Source organism: Harpia harpyja, chromosome 13 (genome assembly GCF_026419915.1).
Source record: "Harpia harpyja isolate bHarHar1 chromosome 13, bHarHar1 primary haplotype, whole genome shotgun sequence".
Taxonomy (NCBI): Eukaryota; Metazoa; Chordata; class Aves; order Accipitriformes; family Accipitridae; genus Harpia; species Harpia harpyja.
Genome location: NC_068952.1, coordinates 38,962,352 through 38,979,757, shown reverse-complemented (window position 1 = coordinate 38,979,757; position 17,406 = coordinate 38,962,352). Strand labels below are relative to the sequence as shown.

The 17,406-nt window shown below is 46.8% G+C and overlaps 1 protein-coding gene across 8 annotated transcripts in view; it reads right to left on the bottom strand.

Annotated features, from left to right (window-relative positions):
- ANK1 (ankyrin 1) overlaps positions 1 to 6,024 on the bottom strand; it is a 69,896-nt gene extending 63,872 nt beyond the window's left edge. For 3 of the 8 annotated variants that reach the window (XM_052806607.1, XM_052806606.1, XM_052806611.1), the window contains exon 1: positions 5,833 to 6,024. In XM_052806607.1, coding sequence (XP_052662567.1) covers positions 5,833 to 5,958 — 126 coding nt within the window. In that variant the 5' untranslated portion in view covers positions 5,959 to 6,024. The remainder of the gene's footprint in view (positions 1 to 5,832) is intronic. The other 5 variants (XM_052806610.1, XM_052806618.1, XM_052806616.1 and 2 more) reach the window with 3 other exon arrangements.
- Positions 6,025 to 17,406: the final 11,382 nt, after the last annotated feature.

The following is a 17,406-nucleotide window of genomic DNA, read 5'->3' as shown; positions in this document are numbered from 1 at the left end:
CCAGACATCCATGGGAGGAGTACATAACAGTGCTCGGAAGTCCAGTTATCGTGGGGAGGTTCTGAGCCATCTGCAGCCCAGGTCTGCTGAAATCCTTTGCTCTCCTTCTGTCCATCACTCTCTTCTCCGCAGCCCCTCTAAACCCAGCGCAAGCTGAAGGCTGCTGCTTAGTGACAGCCCTTGGAAGGGATGAAAGCCACTTAGCCCCAGTGGCTTCTCCTTGGCAGCACTCCACCAGTGATTTCTCACCCCAGTTTCCCGCGTGCTTATTGCATAATTCTGACAGAGGCGTCTGGATTTGCCATCTCAGGGATCCTAAGCTTGGACTTAAGTTCCACCCTGATACAGCTCATCAGTGAACAGCAGGTGAGTGAGCACTTTTACTTGTCACACAACAAGCACAAGCATGGTCACCTTATGTGACTGTTCGATTGTCCTACTAAGGGATAATCTCTAATTGCTCCTCTGTCTGATTGAGCTTGTGGCTGTTGTTCCAAACCCTACTTGACTTGTTCTATTTCCTACATTTCCCTAGCATCCTAAGCATGCAAAATTTCTTTCACGCAAAAGCATTCTCATTAGCATCCTCCACATCGCCTTAATCTTCTCAGAGCTGCCCATCCAGGATCTAGCCCCTTTCCCAAATCACCTCACACACCTCAGCTTGGAGTTTCTTCTGACAGTTGATATCAGCCAGTTATGTTCACATTTATTCCTTATCCATGCTTGAGAATACAAACGGGGTCATTCGATCCTCTGTGCTCCCTTTGCCCTTTCCCACCATTTTATTCTAGCTGGTGGAAGAGCTTTCTCCGCCACAGTTCCTGCCAAACAGAAACACCTCTCTCTCTCTCTTTCCCACCTATTTCAAACCCTTTCTCAAAAATTCCTTGTCTCCCTTCTCTGAAGCACACTCCCAGCCACTCCTGCTGGGATGTATTTCAGTGTGTAATAGCGAGCACTAAAATATTTCTTGCTGCAGTGTGCAGAAGAAACACTGCACCAAGCATGGGTGCCAGCCTATACTGTGGAGAGTCATGAACCCTCAAACTGGTCTGTGTGCTGTTTCCAGGAAATGGACAACTAGAAAAAAGGCAAGGAGTTTTATGCAGAGAGTTTCTTATTAGGAATCATTTTCTTTTACCATTCAAGACTGCACCGTGTGAGATGCTCTGCAAATCCATAACAAGAGACTGTCTTACCCTTGGACACTTGCAAGACAAAGAAACTAGACAGGAATGGAAAGAGAAGAGCAGTCTGTTCCTCATTACCTCCCCCCCCCCCCCCCCCCCCCAAAAAAGAAGAAGAAAAAAGTGGTAAATTCAGGCAGCCTTGTCCTCTATTCCTTAGATGTCCAAGCAAAACTTACTCTGAATTTACTGAGAGGATGTATCACATCTTTCATACTAATAATTTGTCATTTAAACATTGATAGCAACTATCATACGAATTTCCTTCTGAGCTTTTGGTTAGATTGTTACTTAATCCAGTAGCCACAGTTATGCTGCAGACAGACTGCACATGCTCTCACATGTGCACTTGAGGAGTTCTTTGGACATTATTAGCATTGCTGCTGTTACCGAAGTGCTACTGGTCTTATTTGCTGCATAGCACTCGTCATAGATGTTTTAGAAGTTCCAGCTTCCTGCTCCATGAATCCCACATGCCCACCTGCCAAATGAGGAGCTCAGCTGGTATCTGCCTCTTCGTACTCCTCAGATGAAGGTCTCTGCCCCTCTTCATGCTTGACAGGATATTTGGTACCAGAATAAGTATACTTCAATAGGAAGAATGATTTTCATAAAAGTATTAACTTTTTATTTATTAGTCTCAGTCAAAGCTTGTCAGGCTGCAAGGCACTGCAGGCACTAGCAACCTATCTTGGGGGCACTTGGTACAGATGCAAGTTGCTTGTAGATGCGTGTTTGAAACAAAGGGCGAGCCAAGTATTCTGCGCCCCAGTTTGGGGGTTAGACATTTTGGGCCCTTTCTAACAACCTGCTTGGTGAACTCTGCTGATGCTTTCAGAATTCCCGGAAAGGGATTTGGTCCATTTTCTACCTTTCATATATAACCACAACAACAAGCCACATGTGACTCAAAAAGGACTCGATAGCAGTGTGTTCACATAACAAGTTACAGACCTGCCTCACCAATTGCATCAAAACATCGCATTCTCACAATGCGTTGTGCTGCTCCCCACTAATCCTGCAGAAGGCAGGAATGTGTCTTTCAAGTGCGTGACTTCCAAGTGAGGGCTTTCTGCCTCTCGAGGTAGCCTGACCACAGCACACCTGCAGTGAAAGGAAGGAAGCATTCCTGACTATCACTGCTTCCCAGAACCACAAAAAAAAAAAAGACAGATAGCTGCATCCAAAGCACAGCTATTGCTACTGTCTGTCACCACTTGCCTGTCAGTGCAGCTGGCCACATCAGAGACTCCCCATGCAGCCCAGCAGCTGTAACTGAGTGGCTCTGGTCCCCTGTGACCTGGCCATCTAAGCAAAATGAGAGATTTGAGGCTAGGATACTGCGGCAGGAATAGCAGGAAGCCAACCCAGATGACGCTTGGCAAATTCTCTCATGGCAGTGAACTTCTATTATTCAATTCACACTCTCCTTTGCTCAAGGGCTGCTCTCTGTCACACCTGCCTGTCTGCACGGCACCCTGAAAAGTCACCAACACATTATGCTAGACCTCATAATTCCTCACAATTCAGGACTTACACGAAACATGGGCACGGGCATGACTATTGAAAGCTTGCTCCCTGGGGTCATCCTCAGACTGAGGCAACCTCCAGCCATGCTGCAGAGCCCACGGAGCAGGAGCACTCTTCAGGACATGTCTGGCTGTTTAATGGACAGCTTGGCCCAAAACACAAGTCTGGCTAGGCTGCACAGAGAGCAAGGGTGAGTGACAAGATACCATTCCTTAAATCCTTGATGCAGCCCCTGTCAAACGAAACATCGGCTCTCATCGTCTGAGTTACAAAGGTTGGGAGCAGGAAATACTGGAGGAGCAACAAGGTTATAGACCTGGACTGTCCCTGTGCTGAGACACAAATGAGAGGCACACAACACAAAAACAGACAGTACAAGGTCAATCAGGTTCTAGTTACATGCACCTAATACAAAAGCCAAGAAATTGCTACGGAAACTAAAAAACAACAAATATAATCACAGTCCAAGGAGAAGGGTTTTGGGCAACACAGCGTTAAGTAGCACAACTCACTGCCTCCAGGTATCACAGGACACAAAGTTTTCACAGGATTCAACCGTGCATTTCACCGGACACGCACAACCACACAAAAATGGCTAGAAACACTAACAGATACAAAGCTCTCACGCCCCAAGACATAACATCAGCTTGCATGGGATGAGAGGAAACTTGTTCTGGGGCTGTCACCTCCTTCCTCTGGCCATCTCCACTGCTTCGTGCCATGCTAGCACCTCCTTGGATCATAGGTTACCCCTCTACTAACAACTTGCATTGCAGCAGTGCATGGTGGGCTCAGTCATAAATCAAGGCACTGATACACTGCACTGTACAAACGCAGAGCAAATAAACAGCCTCTGCCCGAAAGAGCCTGGATCTGTATACGAAGCAAGAGACAACAGGCAAGCCCAGGTGGAGGAGCAGAAGGACCCCGGGACACAACAGTGGTTTCAGTCCATTTCAGTGGCCAGTGCAGGAGCCTTTCGAAAGAGAGGACTTTTGCATAGACATGACACGAGTCCCATGCAGGCTCACAGCGTGCTAACAGACACCCAGGCTAACACGGATTAAACCCCCACAACTGCTGCAGCAAAACAGAAGGAGAAACTCCAACACATTCCGGTAGCCCTCAGCTTGGCCCCAAGGAGACTTGTGCAGTAAACCACTACCACTAGAGACACTCAGGCTTTGAGGGCAGGGGATAAGAAGAGAGAGCTTGCCCAAGAGCAAAATCTCCTGGTTTGGTGGTTCTTCACACCAGAACCCCTTTAGAGCCTTCTGGCAACCTAAGAGACAAGCTGCTCTGTCAGCCTCGAGTAAAAGAGGCTCTGCAGGGAAAAGCCTTCGGCCCGCACGCAGTTAGCAGTTATCGTTGAAGAAGGCAGCATTTGACACGGCAGTGCGGCAGCTGAAAGACCCCACACCCAACTTCCTAGCTGCTGTCTGCAGACTTCACATCTGTCCTGAGTGTGTCCACTGATCGTCCCCTAATGAGCTGCTCTCTGCAGACACAGACCCCTCCTGGGCTGCCCTGGCATTAAGAAAAGCAAACATCCTTACACCCAGCTTTGGTCCCAAGAGGAACAGGAGGGTGAGCAGGGGCTCTGCCCACCCTGACCGCAGTCACCGAGCTGAGAGGCAGGCAAGCCTCCCTTGCCAGCGCCTTCTCTGGATTCACCGCTCAGGAAGGGATAGCTGAAGATGAACTCCTCCTCAGCACGCCAGAGCCCTGCTGATTTCTGCAAGGAGCCCTTGCTCAGCGCTCCCCGTGCTGTGACAGTCCCAAACAGTGTGCTACAAAAGGCTTGTTGGTCGCTGCAAGGTCTATCCCATCCCAGGGAAGCAGACCCCTTCCAGCGCGCTTCTTTGGTTTTCTCAAAGACTCACGCAGTAAGCCTTCACCAGAAACAGGGATGAATGAAATCTAGGAATTCCAGTGTTCAGGACTAGCCCAGACAGCCTGAACCGGCAGTTGTCCAGCAGTGTGGCAGGAACAACAAAAGCTCGAGGGCTGGTTGGTGGTGCCTGTCCCCAGCATCTCACAAGACTCTTCTCAGGACTCTCAGGGTGCAGCTATTGGGATGCTCCAAGCAGTAGAGCTCTGCTGTGAGGCTGTTGCTTAGAGGGGGCACGCAGAAGTCTCCAAGACTTTTGCTAAAGGCAGAGGAGAAGCCCACCTAAGACTTCCCTGTATTGCAACCTCCTCTCACGTATATCCTTGATTACCCTTGGTTTCACCTCTCTCCTCACCGCCTCTCTGCATTGGTGCATAGCACATACACCCTCAGGCCCTGCTGTGAGAAGAACATTCAGTTCAAGAGGTCTTCAAGGGGCAGCAAAGCTATCTTAGAAACATGCCTGCTCCTGAAGTGGCGGCAAGAAAAAACTGGCAGTGACTTTCCAGAGAGGAGCTACAGCTTGGATCAGCTGGCAGATCCAAGGCTCCAGCACGTTGGTGTCGGCAGAGGGGAAAGACACTTCTTCTTGGTCCTGACCCCCCACTCACCTGCTGCCAGCAAGTAACATGCCTTTGCTGGGAGGGATGACCTGTGTCCCGCTCACAAATACAGCCTGCCCTAAGCAGCAGCAGAGCTCACAGTCCCCTGCACAAAACTGCTTTCTCGGTTAGTGGTCTGCTCCCGCTGTACCCTGGTTGCAGTGTTCTGGCAGAGATCAAGCAGGGCATGGAGTGGACATCAAAACTGCTCCTTCGCTAGAGAAAGGGGTGGGGGTCTCTTGCCCCTTTGCTCTGCAGACACAGAGCAACTCTGGGAAACTGCTTGAAGCTAGAAGCCAGCAATTTTATCTTAGAGATCAAATCTTTTACTCGGCTGAGCGAGTCTCTTTAGCTGCCTTGACAAACCCCTCGCTTCCTTTCTCCCTTCACCTGGCTGTTTTTTTACCTCCCCTCCCTAAGCTGTCAGGGCAAACAGCAGATTCCTGGCCCCGAAAGTTGTCCTCTGTTTGGCAGACTGTTTCTTGTGCTGACTGCGCATAGATTTGTACAGGGACCAGACTGCCCCTCTGGCATCTCCCCCCTCCCCAAACACAAATAGCACTCACTGCCACGAGCACAGGCATCTGGATATAGGGCTGCTTGCCCCAGTGCTACTGACCTTTTTCTTCCGGTCCCGAGAGCGGTTCCTGCGCTTGCGATTAGATTCTTCCTTCTCCTTCTGCTCCTGCAGAGCCTGAGCCTCAATATCTTTGATTTTCTTCAGCTGCTTAGCTGCTTGAGCCATGGCCGGTCAGACTGCAGTTCCCTCCAGAGCTCACACCTGCCCTTTCCACACAGCACCCTCCAATTCCTGGCCAAGACAGTCCCTTCCCCTAGCTCAAAATGCTGTCGACCCAGATGAGTGTGAAACCGGTAATGAGAGGAAAATAGAAAGCAGTCAGCAAGCCCCAAAGGGCAGCCGATGTCTCCAGCTAATTGCTAGATGGAGTCTGGAACACCTTTATAAAGCATTAATAATCGTAAATCCAGCTGTTCCAGAGGTTCTGTGCACCATTGCAGCAGCCCCTGACTGCACTGGCACATCATGTAGAATCCTCCTTGTGGGACAGGACACCAGGCTGGTGCTGTGCTCTCTCCCTCCCTGTCTCTCCTGCAGCACGAGAAGAGATGCAGCCAGTCAGCCACAGGAAGGAAAATAACTCTCAGCAATTAATGCATGATGACAATAGAGAAGCAGTGAAAAAGGAGGCTGATGCATTTCATCCCCACTTCTGGGTTCTCTGTAGCAATGCATAAAGAACAGTAACCTGCATGTAGTCAGTCAGTGGCTTTACCACTGCAGTGCTGCTGAGGCAGGCACATATTCCAGTCTCTCCAATTTTCTTCCTCTCAGTCACTCTCTGTGCAGCAGCCGCATCACTCGCTCACTCTCTGGGTTGTGATTCCAGCTCCTTTCAAGGGGAGTAATAGGGAATCGCTGCATCGGTTAGGAGGCAGGCAGCATCTCTGCTCAGAAAACAGCCGATACTGCAAAGGACGTGCCAAGTACTGGAGCAAAGTGCAGCTTAACAGCATCCTTTCCTCCTCGCATCTCTCCGCTGAGTGAGCAGCAAGGGGAGGGGAGGGACCTTGGCTGTGAATGGGAGACAGAAACCGAGGGCTCAGTCTGCTTTTTGACTACACAGCACCAGAAAAGTAAACCAGAGCCACCAGCTACTGCCCATCCAGGCAGAGCTCAAGTCCTCTCTGAGGAGCCCCAGTCAAGGCTCCTGGAGAGTCAGCCACCCCTTCTCCACACGCATCCGTACATTTCACCTGCAGCTGCCTTCCAAAAGCACAAACAATTCCATGTTGGAAGCCAGGGGTCAGGCCTGGAGGTGTAACTCGTTCCTGCACATGGCATCAGCGTGTGAGGGGGCCAGGATAAAACTGCCGCGGACTCTTTGGTGGTGACCACAACATGACCTGCAGCAAAGCGTGCTTTGCTATTCAGGCACTTCTGAGCAGCCCTGCCTTTATCAGCTCAGTCCTCGTCCATCAGAAAAACTGTCCCCCGTGTGCAAGCCCATGGGCAAAGCACTGGGAAAATTATCTGCCCAGGCAGAAGTCCTGCACACACTGCATTTTTCTGGCACAGTCCCCCCAATTCTAGACAGAAAGGGTCCCTTTTGTGTCAAAAGATGGTGAAGCAGGGATTAATGTCCATTTCTCGGCAATTACTTGACAGTCACTTACAGGTTATTTAGCCTGGCAAGAAGCTGAGATGCAGACTTAACTGCACAGACACTACAGGTCACTCTTCTGTCTGAGTAAGTTTTCCTGCATTTCTTTTCCCTTTGAAGTTCCTCCAATTCTGTTGCTTCACCCACAGACCAAGGAGGGTGCTAAAAACAGGAGAGAGACTGGCATATCATAGAGTTTTTAAAGAATATGATGACTGAGAATATAGAGAAGGCCCTAATAAAATATGAAGAATAGGAAATCATCAAATTTTACAAGGCTTTTCCAAGGACAGCTTTAGTTCTGTGTACTGTACCCACACAGATAAATAATACACTCAAGTCTAGATACAGCTGCACATCTTTATATAGCAACATCCTATGAACGCCCATGCAAAAAAAATACAAAATTAAATAGAAGCTGCATAGTGAAAGGCTCCACAGATAGGAGGTGCCAGGAGCACAGCTGCACTAGTCACCCTAATTGCACCTCTTCCACATGAGCACTTCGCAGGCCAAATGCGGTGGAGGCCAAACACACAAAAAATGACCTGTGGTCAACAATAAGCACACAGGAGGCAAAACACTTGTCACAATTAACCATAATATGCTGAGAGCTCCTCGCTTCTGTATGTTTGACTTTGTATCCTAAACCAGCTCTTTGCTAGTTTAGAATTCTTTCTGAGGAATTTCCTAAATTTTCAAAACAGGGAACTTGGGATTGAAACCAAGTTTCAGTGCTGTGGGGCACACTGAGCTCTGAGCACGGCTAGCAAGGCTGTAGCGAGGCACTGCTGTGACTTTACGTCTCATCCCTAACCTGAGTCCTGCCTTCCAGGTTCCAAGACTTAAGCTGGGTCAGACTTCAGAAACCCAGCCCTGCTATGTGGCTCAAGGGAAAGCTGTGCTACACTCCAGACTTTGGCATAGGCATCCCTTTTTTTCCTGAAGTCAACAAAGCATCTGCTATAGACACAGCTAAATGGCATCAGGCAGTGGCAGTACACTCAGTCTTTGCCTGCATGCCTGTAGGACACTGCCTCCTCCTACAAACAGATCCTACCTCTTAACTCCTTATAAGCCAGAACAGAGGGAGCACAGGACAAGAGCAATAATCATCAAGGGAGAACCAGGATATGGGGAAAAAAGACATGGGAGAGAGTGGAGTCATGCTTTTGCTGGTCCAGAGGACAAAACAGAAAAGCACCTTCCCAAAACTGTCTGAAAACCTGCTTCCCCCTCAGTGGACACACAGGAGGGAGGAGATCCAGTCTCACAGAAGGAACAAGAATGTTTTCATGAGCTCCTCAATTCTGAATTCAGGATTCCGTCTTGACATGTTACAGCCGACAGGCTGAACTCCAATATAGTCAACCAGGTAGTTAGCAGAGCTGATTCACTGTGGATCCCCTCCCTTACATCCTACCTACTGTTTTCCTGCAGCAGCCTTTGTGGATGCCCCATGTTTGCCACTGACTACATAAAGCTGCAGTCAGGAAACAGAGATGGGGTCAGAGAGGGCAGGGAAGGCACTGGGACCTTGCTATCTCTTCTAGGTTTACCAGAAGTTACACATTTTTTTGTACATTTCTCAAAAGCCCTTCTGAAATCAGAAGAATGTAAGTTCTTCAAAAATGGCTTCAAACCCTTAATGATTGCAGAGAAAAGCTGAAAAGCATGGGTTGGATGGAACCCACAAGGTGAAGAGCCAACTCCCTATCCCAAAACCTTCTTACCGTGGAATCATTCTTGTATCTTAAAGAGAATCCTCATGAGTACCTGCGGCAATTCTCCAAAGCTGGCGAATGACCCTGCCACACACGATCCCAGGCAAACAGGGAAGGGACACACACGCTCTCTCCCCCTTTCCCTCCACACAGGCTCAGAAACATTGTTCACCTTCTTTTGCTTCCCCTGTACACTGGTTTACACTTCAGGCAAAAGTCAAACAGCTCGAGGACGAACAAAACGATCTTTAGATTGGTCCGTACCAGGGAGGACTAAATGTGGTCTTTACCAGTGAGAACCATCATCAGAGCTTTGTGGAGCAGGCATGGTATTTTTCCAAAGCCTGAGGCAGAGATCATCTGTGATCTGCACAGCTCTGGCCTATTGCAAAAATTACCCATGCAGCTTGCTGGTATCAGAATGTGGTGGAACAACACTAAGAAACGTCTGGATATGACAGCAACTAGCAATGGGTACAGGGGAAAGGTGCTGCACGGAATGATTCAAGAGGCTTCTGCAGAAGAAAAAAGGGAGGAAGTTAATCCTGTATTGATTCAACTCTTCAGAGCACTCAGATCAGATTTGAAACTGTTTCTGCAACAACTGTGCCTGCTTCCCATGAACAGTTTAAAACACAAGAGAGTGTGAGCACAAGATTGCTGCAGCCACTGCTGTCTACCTAGGTCTCGCTGCAGGGAAAGGCACAGAGCCACAACAGTTAGCTGAATTCTCCCTCACTCCAACCCTGTTTACACAGCAGGTCCTGGCTGCCCAAGCACAGCTTGCTCCTGCAATCACTGAGCAGCCGGATTCTCTCCAACAAGACCACGTGGAGACCGATGGTCCTAGCTTGGTATCTGCTTGGTTGAACTACATTCTTCAGCCTACGCTTTACAGTACTGCTCCCTGTGAGATCAAAGCAGTGATCTGGAGGGTTACAATGACTGCAGAGCAATTCCACAATGCATCACTGCCGTTTCAGGAGCAGAAAGTCAACCTTAGCTTGTTTCAGTTGAAAGCTAGTTACAAATACCACCGAGAGCCCTGGCACTAACACTAGGACAAGAATTGACCACAACTTAACATAGCACAAATCTGATGTTTGTGCAGTAGGACAGACATCAGGGGATGCTCAGCAGCTACAGCATGAACCCAGGCACCAGCACCAGTAGTGAATCATCCTACAACCTGAGGCTGGCAGGCAGCACGCACAGTTATAGCACACACCAGCCCTGGCATGAGCCCCGACCCCAGGGGATAAGAGCAAGTGTCCTGGTGTGCAGTCTGCACAGCAGCACGAGCCCTAACACTAACACTCATGAGTCAACAGCACATTGTCATTGGGCTGGCAGCATGAACTGAGGGTCTCATGCTTGATCAAGGAGAGAAACGGACTCTGGAGACTCAGCAGGAGTAGTGGCTCAAGCTGCTGGCATCAGCACAGTGCAACTCAAGATTTCTTTCTCTGGTGCTTGTCTTAAATTTTTCATTCACTGGAAAATAACCTGGGATTGATGAATGACGTGACGAGGCAAGTCAGCCTGTGCACGCTCACAGCTGCAGAGGACACTGCCTAGCTCCGAGGAGATGCCTCTCAGCTGCTAAAAAGGAAAAATCCTAAGTTTGCTCTGGGAATGAGGAGCAGGACAGCCACTGCCACCAGCTCTGGGCAGCACGTGAGGGAAAGGCCAGCCCTGCTCCCACACCTGCTAGCGACACTGTCCACTCAAGGAAGTGGGATGGAGAAGATGCTAGCTAGAGCATGACTCTTCTGGTGACCAGGGAAGGACCATGCAGCAGAAAAGCTAAGAACCCTCACCTCAACCAGTCTGTTGAGCCTAGGAGTCTCTTGGAAAGCTTTTTATTTTATCACTGCTGCCTTTAACCTGCTAACCCATTTGCTGGCTTGTGCATCAGGCACTGTGTTCTTTCTTTTTCAACACAGTGAGAAACATGTGAAGGAGAATGTGTGAGACCTCAGTTGTCTATTTCTCTTTTCCTGTTCCAGGCAGCTTTAGGCAGTGTTGCCACATGGTCCAAACAAAGGGCTGCTTTGCTCAAAAGAAGCAGCAGCATTAAAGAATAGGGACATTTAATGAACTCAGAGGGTAGAATTCTAAAAGCCATCTAAGAAAGAAGTTATTATTAACAAAACAGGCCTGGGACACACTATTACAAGCTACCGTCACAGCTCAGAACTTAGTCGGGTTCAGGAGAACTCCGAGATATACATGCAAGTGCTTCGAGTGACCATAAGGGAGGCATTTTTTTCAGAGAAGGTGCAAGTCCCATTAACAGAAGTGTAATTAGATGCCAAGTCAAAGGCGGCCTCACACTGTGGGCAGGCTATTCTGCAAGTGCAGACTCTAATAACTAGTTGAGCGGCCATTCTTGGGGCCTGGATATGCTTAGGCATAGCTAACCTAATGTTCTTCACCTTTGCCTGCAGGCTTACACCTGATAATGCCTCCAGACACCTTTCTTTGGATGCTCAGCTGCCATTCTGTTTAGTACAGAATAAAGCACTCATTCAAATAAAACCAGGGAAGAGATGCTAACGATTCTATGAAGTGACTTGAAATGCTTATAGCGAGGCTGGAAGGAATCTCTCAAGTACTGGCAGGCAGACAGTTTAGGAGGCAGCTCTGCCAAGCACCTCAGAATTGTACTAGGATTGTCTGTACTTCGCTTTAGGTGACCTGCTTGAGCAGGGGGTTCGACCAGGTGACTTCCAGAGGTCCTTTCCCACCTCACTCATTCTGCAATTCTGTGATACACAAAGGGACAGCACATACTAGCACAGAATCTCCCGATTGGAAGAAAGGCGATAAAGGAGCATAGAAAACTGTGACTGATACAGATAACACACGAACTTAAAAAAATATTCATTATTTCACACAAAAGAGGAATCAGAGGCAGCATGTTTAAAATAACTAAAAAAAAGCCATATTCTTTCTACTCAATATAAAAATGAACTGTGGAATTCACTGCTATGGGATGCTGTGAACACCAAGGCGTACATGAGTTAGATTTAGGAAGGATAGGTCCATCCCAGACTATTGAACATGATGGTTTGGGCCCAGTCTCCTTCCCTGGAGGCCCTTGAAGCAAAGCTTGATTAAAATGCTGGGAAGGGATGCTAAAGGGAAGGTGAGATGCAGAGAACTTTTCAAAAGACTGTTCCTGGCCATAGCATTTATTCTAAAACCCCCTCCCCGTTGCCCTGTGCATTACTGAATGACTGATCATGACTGGAAAACCACTAGACACATGAATTGCAAAATACCCCTAGTCCCTGCCTGCCCACAAAGCAGGGCAGAGAAATATCTAGCAAGACTCCAGACAGCCCCGGGTTCAGACTCCATCTGTAAGTCAGAGGGATTATTGTTCCAATACCCTTTAGGTACACCCTGAAGGGCACTGAAAGCATTGTCTACCATCCCAAGAAAAGGAGGGTGCGCTTGAGCAGATGAATTGCTTTTACCAGTGCAGCTGAGAGGGATACCTATGCTTTTCCAAGGCCAGAAATGTTTCCCTGTTCAAACTTATTTTCCTCACCACCTTATCCAGAGTAATATTGTATTCTTCAGACCCTGACTATAGCACAGTGATCTGCAGCTGTACATGCACTGTCAGAGCCTCCAGACAGTGCTACCCCATAACATCACAATTCTCTTTCTACCTTCCTCCTGCACCAACATTTGCTGCTTGGACTTACTGAGCTCTGTGCAGTATTTGTGATGAAGGTTCCTGAGGACAGCGGTCATTTTTCTGAGCAGATCAAGGTGCCTGTCTCACAGCTGGATAGAGAGATGATCAAGTGTGTCTCCGATGGCTTCTAAAGACACTGTTTTTTCAGTGTTTTCCTTTGTCCGCAGTCTTTCAACCATCACCTGTTGACCCCTCGCCGTATATGCCCAGGCAGTTCTGATCGCTTTCTGAGGACCAAATTCTGTGATTTGCTTTGTTCTCAAGAGCATGCTTACTAATGCAAACCAAAGGAGGACAAGGACACTCCTAAAGCAACTGCAATCTTGCCTGCTTCAGACTGCAGAAGACTTTTATCAGAAGGGAACACAAGGCAAGTTGAATCTGCTGCTCTGGAGAACAGCTCCTCCCAGAAGAACTGACTGAAGCCCTGGTTCAGCAAATCTGCTGTCCAGTAACAATTCAATTCTTCCTATGTTACACCCTTTTCCCTTTCCCCTCAAGATACCAGGGAGGATTTCATCCCTATTGAACTCTAGGTCCAGAGCTATTGTCCTGGTACAACCCTAGCTGCTAGCATTTGGTTATATTTAGCGCTCTAACTTGAGGGGGAGCAGCATGCCTACTAAATGGTTTTTGGAGTCACTGGTGGTTGGTTTCGAAACATCTGCCTTGAATTTTGACAGCATGATTTAAAAGTCTGAGTTAACTGGAATTAGGTATCTCTGCCATACACGTAAGATTGTCCTGTGCAGGGGCTTACACTCATGATGTTTGAAGTTTTGAAGCATTTGGCCTACGATTGATATCAAGCTTCTATGTGCTGTAGGTGTATGGTTGGTAGAAAGGGACCCTAGAGATCTGCTGTACGTGAAGAGAAGCTCATCTTCTTCACCATTCATGCTATTTCAGCAAGGACTCAGGACAGGCTTAGTAGTAATTTCACTTAACTCACCACATCATTTTTTTTGTCCAACAGTGATTTTCCTCTTCTTTGGAGAAGTTGTTTGGGAAATATCTGGAACAGTAGATGTGTCATATCTTATTGCTGCTTGTTCCTATTGGATAAAATGGGGAAACAGGATGACAGAATTTCAGTAAACAGACTTCCTCCTTTAGCTGAAAGGTACCATGTGCCTATACTAGCCAACGTGTCAGCAGAAGAGAAATTCTTCAGGAACCTTATTTAATTATTTGGCACAGAGCACCACATTTATCACTTTTTCCTTGAAAACTGATTATTTGTAGTATGATAACTCTCTGGTACCTCAATCACAGACTGGGATTCTACCATATGACACAAATGACAAACAAACTGACAACAGAGTCCCTGTTTCAAAGAGTTCACAGGATAAAGTATTTGGCAAGGGAGAACAAACAGATACTGACAGGGGAACCCTGAGGAAAATAATCACACAAAATTAACAAGGTTATTATGTGCCAATTCCACATACAGAGCTGTCCTCCAGAATAGAACCTCCTATAGGGAAGGAAGCACAGAAACAAATTCCTGACTGTCTGCAAGGTACTGCAGTTGTTTCAAGAGATTAAACATGTAGCTGAGTCCTGCTCTGCTCTAGGTGAAGATCAATGTTTGGTGGAGTTGCTGAGATTCTCTGTGTTAGGGGCAAAAGGATTTTACATTCAAAGCTCAACTTCAGGCAGCTATTTTTAGGTAAATTATTCTGGCTGACAAGCTGTGAAGATAAAAGATGCTGCAGGCCCCACCTTAGCTGCTGTAAACTTAGTCTGCCTCAGTCTATCTGCATTCCTCTATTACTGCAGAGAAGGATCTCAGCAAGGAGCTCTCTCCCCGAATTGGGAAACTAATTAAGATGGTTCTGTTCTTTTTAGCATTTTCTTAATTATCTCACTGATGAGCTTTCAGAACTGTCAGACCCCTTTAAGATCGTTCTCCTTTCAGTTAGCTTCTTTCAAAACCACAACACTACTCTCTCAGGCAGTAGTTTGTATGTTGCTGTGGGTTGCATTCAAACTCTCCCTTGCATAGTGAGAGTTGGTAACAGACATTTTGGTCCACATGTCAACTAATTTAGAGCAAACCTGACAGCGCTGAATGGAACAACTCTCACCACGTCCACAGTATGATATCTGGCTGTGGCAATGCAGAGCCTGCAGCAGCAGCTGGTCACGACATGCTGTAAGGTACTAAAGGTTCTTGCACTTCAAGACAGTCTGATTTCAACCCTGTTCTAGCTTGGCAGCTCTCTCTCTCAAAAAAAACCCCAAACCAACCCAATCAACCAACCAAAAAAACCCCCAAACCCCTCCCCTATTTAGTCATTCTCTACAGGTAGGATTTGATAGTTTATATGACAAGATTCTAAAAAAGAGGTCACCTTGTTCACGGCTCCTAAATGTGGTTATTATTGAGTTAGCCCACACAAACATGTTTTCTTTTTTTTTTTTTAAACAACAAGCAGAAGCTATTAACAGTGCAGCCTATTTGATCAAATAACGTTTTTTATAAACATTTCTTAAGTAGCGGTTACTGTTTATCAGCTCATTAACTCTGGAATCCCATTTCCATGATCTTGTTTATAGATTTCCATAAGCGCTTACCTTTGTTCCTTGACCCACAAAGCTAGAAAGTTGTTATAAATCGTTAGTTCCTAACTACATATTTGCTTTTTCTTCTTAAAATAGTTTCAACTACCTTAAGAACTGAGAAATGCACAAGAAGTTTAATTATTATTAGCATTGGCCCTGCTCACCCCCTAGCTTGACAGCTTGTGATTAAGCATTGCAAAGATCTCAAACAACTATTTGAAAAGCATTTCATATCAGCATGTGTAACCATAATTTGGTGCCAGGGCATCAGATGAAGACTTTGAATTGCCCTACTTGTCAGTTTATGATACAAGCATTTTACGAGAACATAACCGTACGCTGTTATTTCATGGAAGTGATCTGCCATGACCGTTTCAAATTCTAGAATTATCTAAAGCAGCAGAATTATACTCTAGACTAATCACTCAGCACATTAATTCTGGAAGTCAAAGCCATTTTGAATTGCTAGAGGACATGCAACTGTTCTCAATTGGTATTTTACTTTTAAAACCCTTATTGTATCCTAAAAATGAGAGATGTTTCTGAAAACTGGTAATAAATAAAAGCTGACTCCAACAGTATTGTGGTTAGATAACAGTTCAAGCTGAGCACATTTTAATGGTCAAATCAAATCTGCTAAATTCAGTGTATACAGAAAACAAGTAAAACACAAAAGACCCCAAACCACAGTCATTTAAGCGTGGAAAAAACAGGGCATACTGGGGTAGCACCCACCACCTCATAACGTGGCTACTGGACAGTGTCAAAGCTTCCTTTAATGAAGAACATAAAAAAATTAAAAGTAAGCTGAGTGAGTGAACACAGCTTTGTGGCACAGAACAGTTAATTCAGTCTTAACTCCAGCACTGACTATGGGAAAGTAATACACATACATGCAAATACACAGGATGCACATCTCCTGAGATCCTGATGACTCTTACCTGTAACAGCCGCTGACGTACTCCCTGTAATTCACAAGTGATTAAAATAGTGAAAACCTTAATCACACGTCACCCTGTCTCTCTCTCCTTCACGCTTGAATAACCTAAAAACCGTTGTGGGAATAAATGAACAAATCACCCAGGAGCACCCCTGTACGATTAACTTCTACCTGTATCCTGACATGTTTGATCTGAAAACTCAGGTGCCTCAATAAAGCAACTATAAGGTGTCCAAGAAAAAATGTATCAGCTCAAAGGAAGATGCAGCATCATCCTCACCTTACATAAACTTACGTTCCACGTTGGTGAGGATCGGAGACGCGAAAAGCGCCTCAAACTTAATTTTACTAGTTCCCAAGGTCCTTTTCATGTATTTACCACGACACACAAACACCGTTTGCTTACTTGAAGACATACTGGTGACAGCACAGTTGCAGAAAAGCCTTTGCAAGATTCCTATCGCTGCTTGGCCCCCCTCCCAAAGCCTTCCCCGCTTCCCTCTCCCCCGAGCCCCCGCCAGGCTGCACCGCCGCATCCTTCGGCACCAGAAGCAACGGGCACTCTGCCCTTGAGGTGCCAGCTAGTGATTATTGCTACAGCTTTTATCAAGGGGAAACTTTGGCAAGGATCACACCCCCTCGCTGGAACTTTGCTTCCATCTAGCGTTTTGGAAGTCGTGAGCTTGCAGAGCAGAACTCTGAGCTTCAAACACACATTGCAATTTTTTTAAGTGCCCGAGTCAAAACTCTCAAGCGATCGTGCGAACAGAAGCTGACAAAAAGCAGCTAACACGCCGCTTAAGCTTCGGGCAGCCCTCGCAGAGAGGAATTTAAAGGTGATGATTTCTGGAAACGCTTTCCAGTTTTTGGTTTTTCTTCTTAACCTTTCTCTGATGAGAAGCTGTAGATAAAAATTAACATGGACAGAATCTCCCAAGTAAACTCCAAGTACCACCGCTCTTTCAGGTCAAAAGGCCAACAGGGAAATCATATTCCCAGGACCAAGGATCAGTGACAGAGTTCACTGCTCAAATGGAAGAAAAAAAATCCACATGCACAACTGACA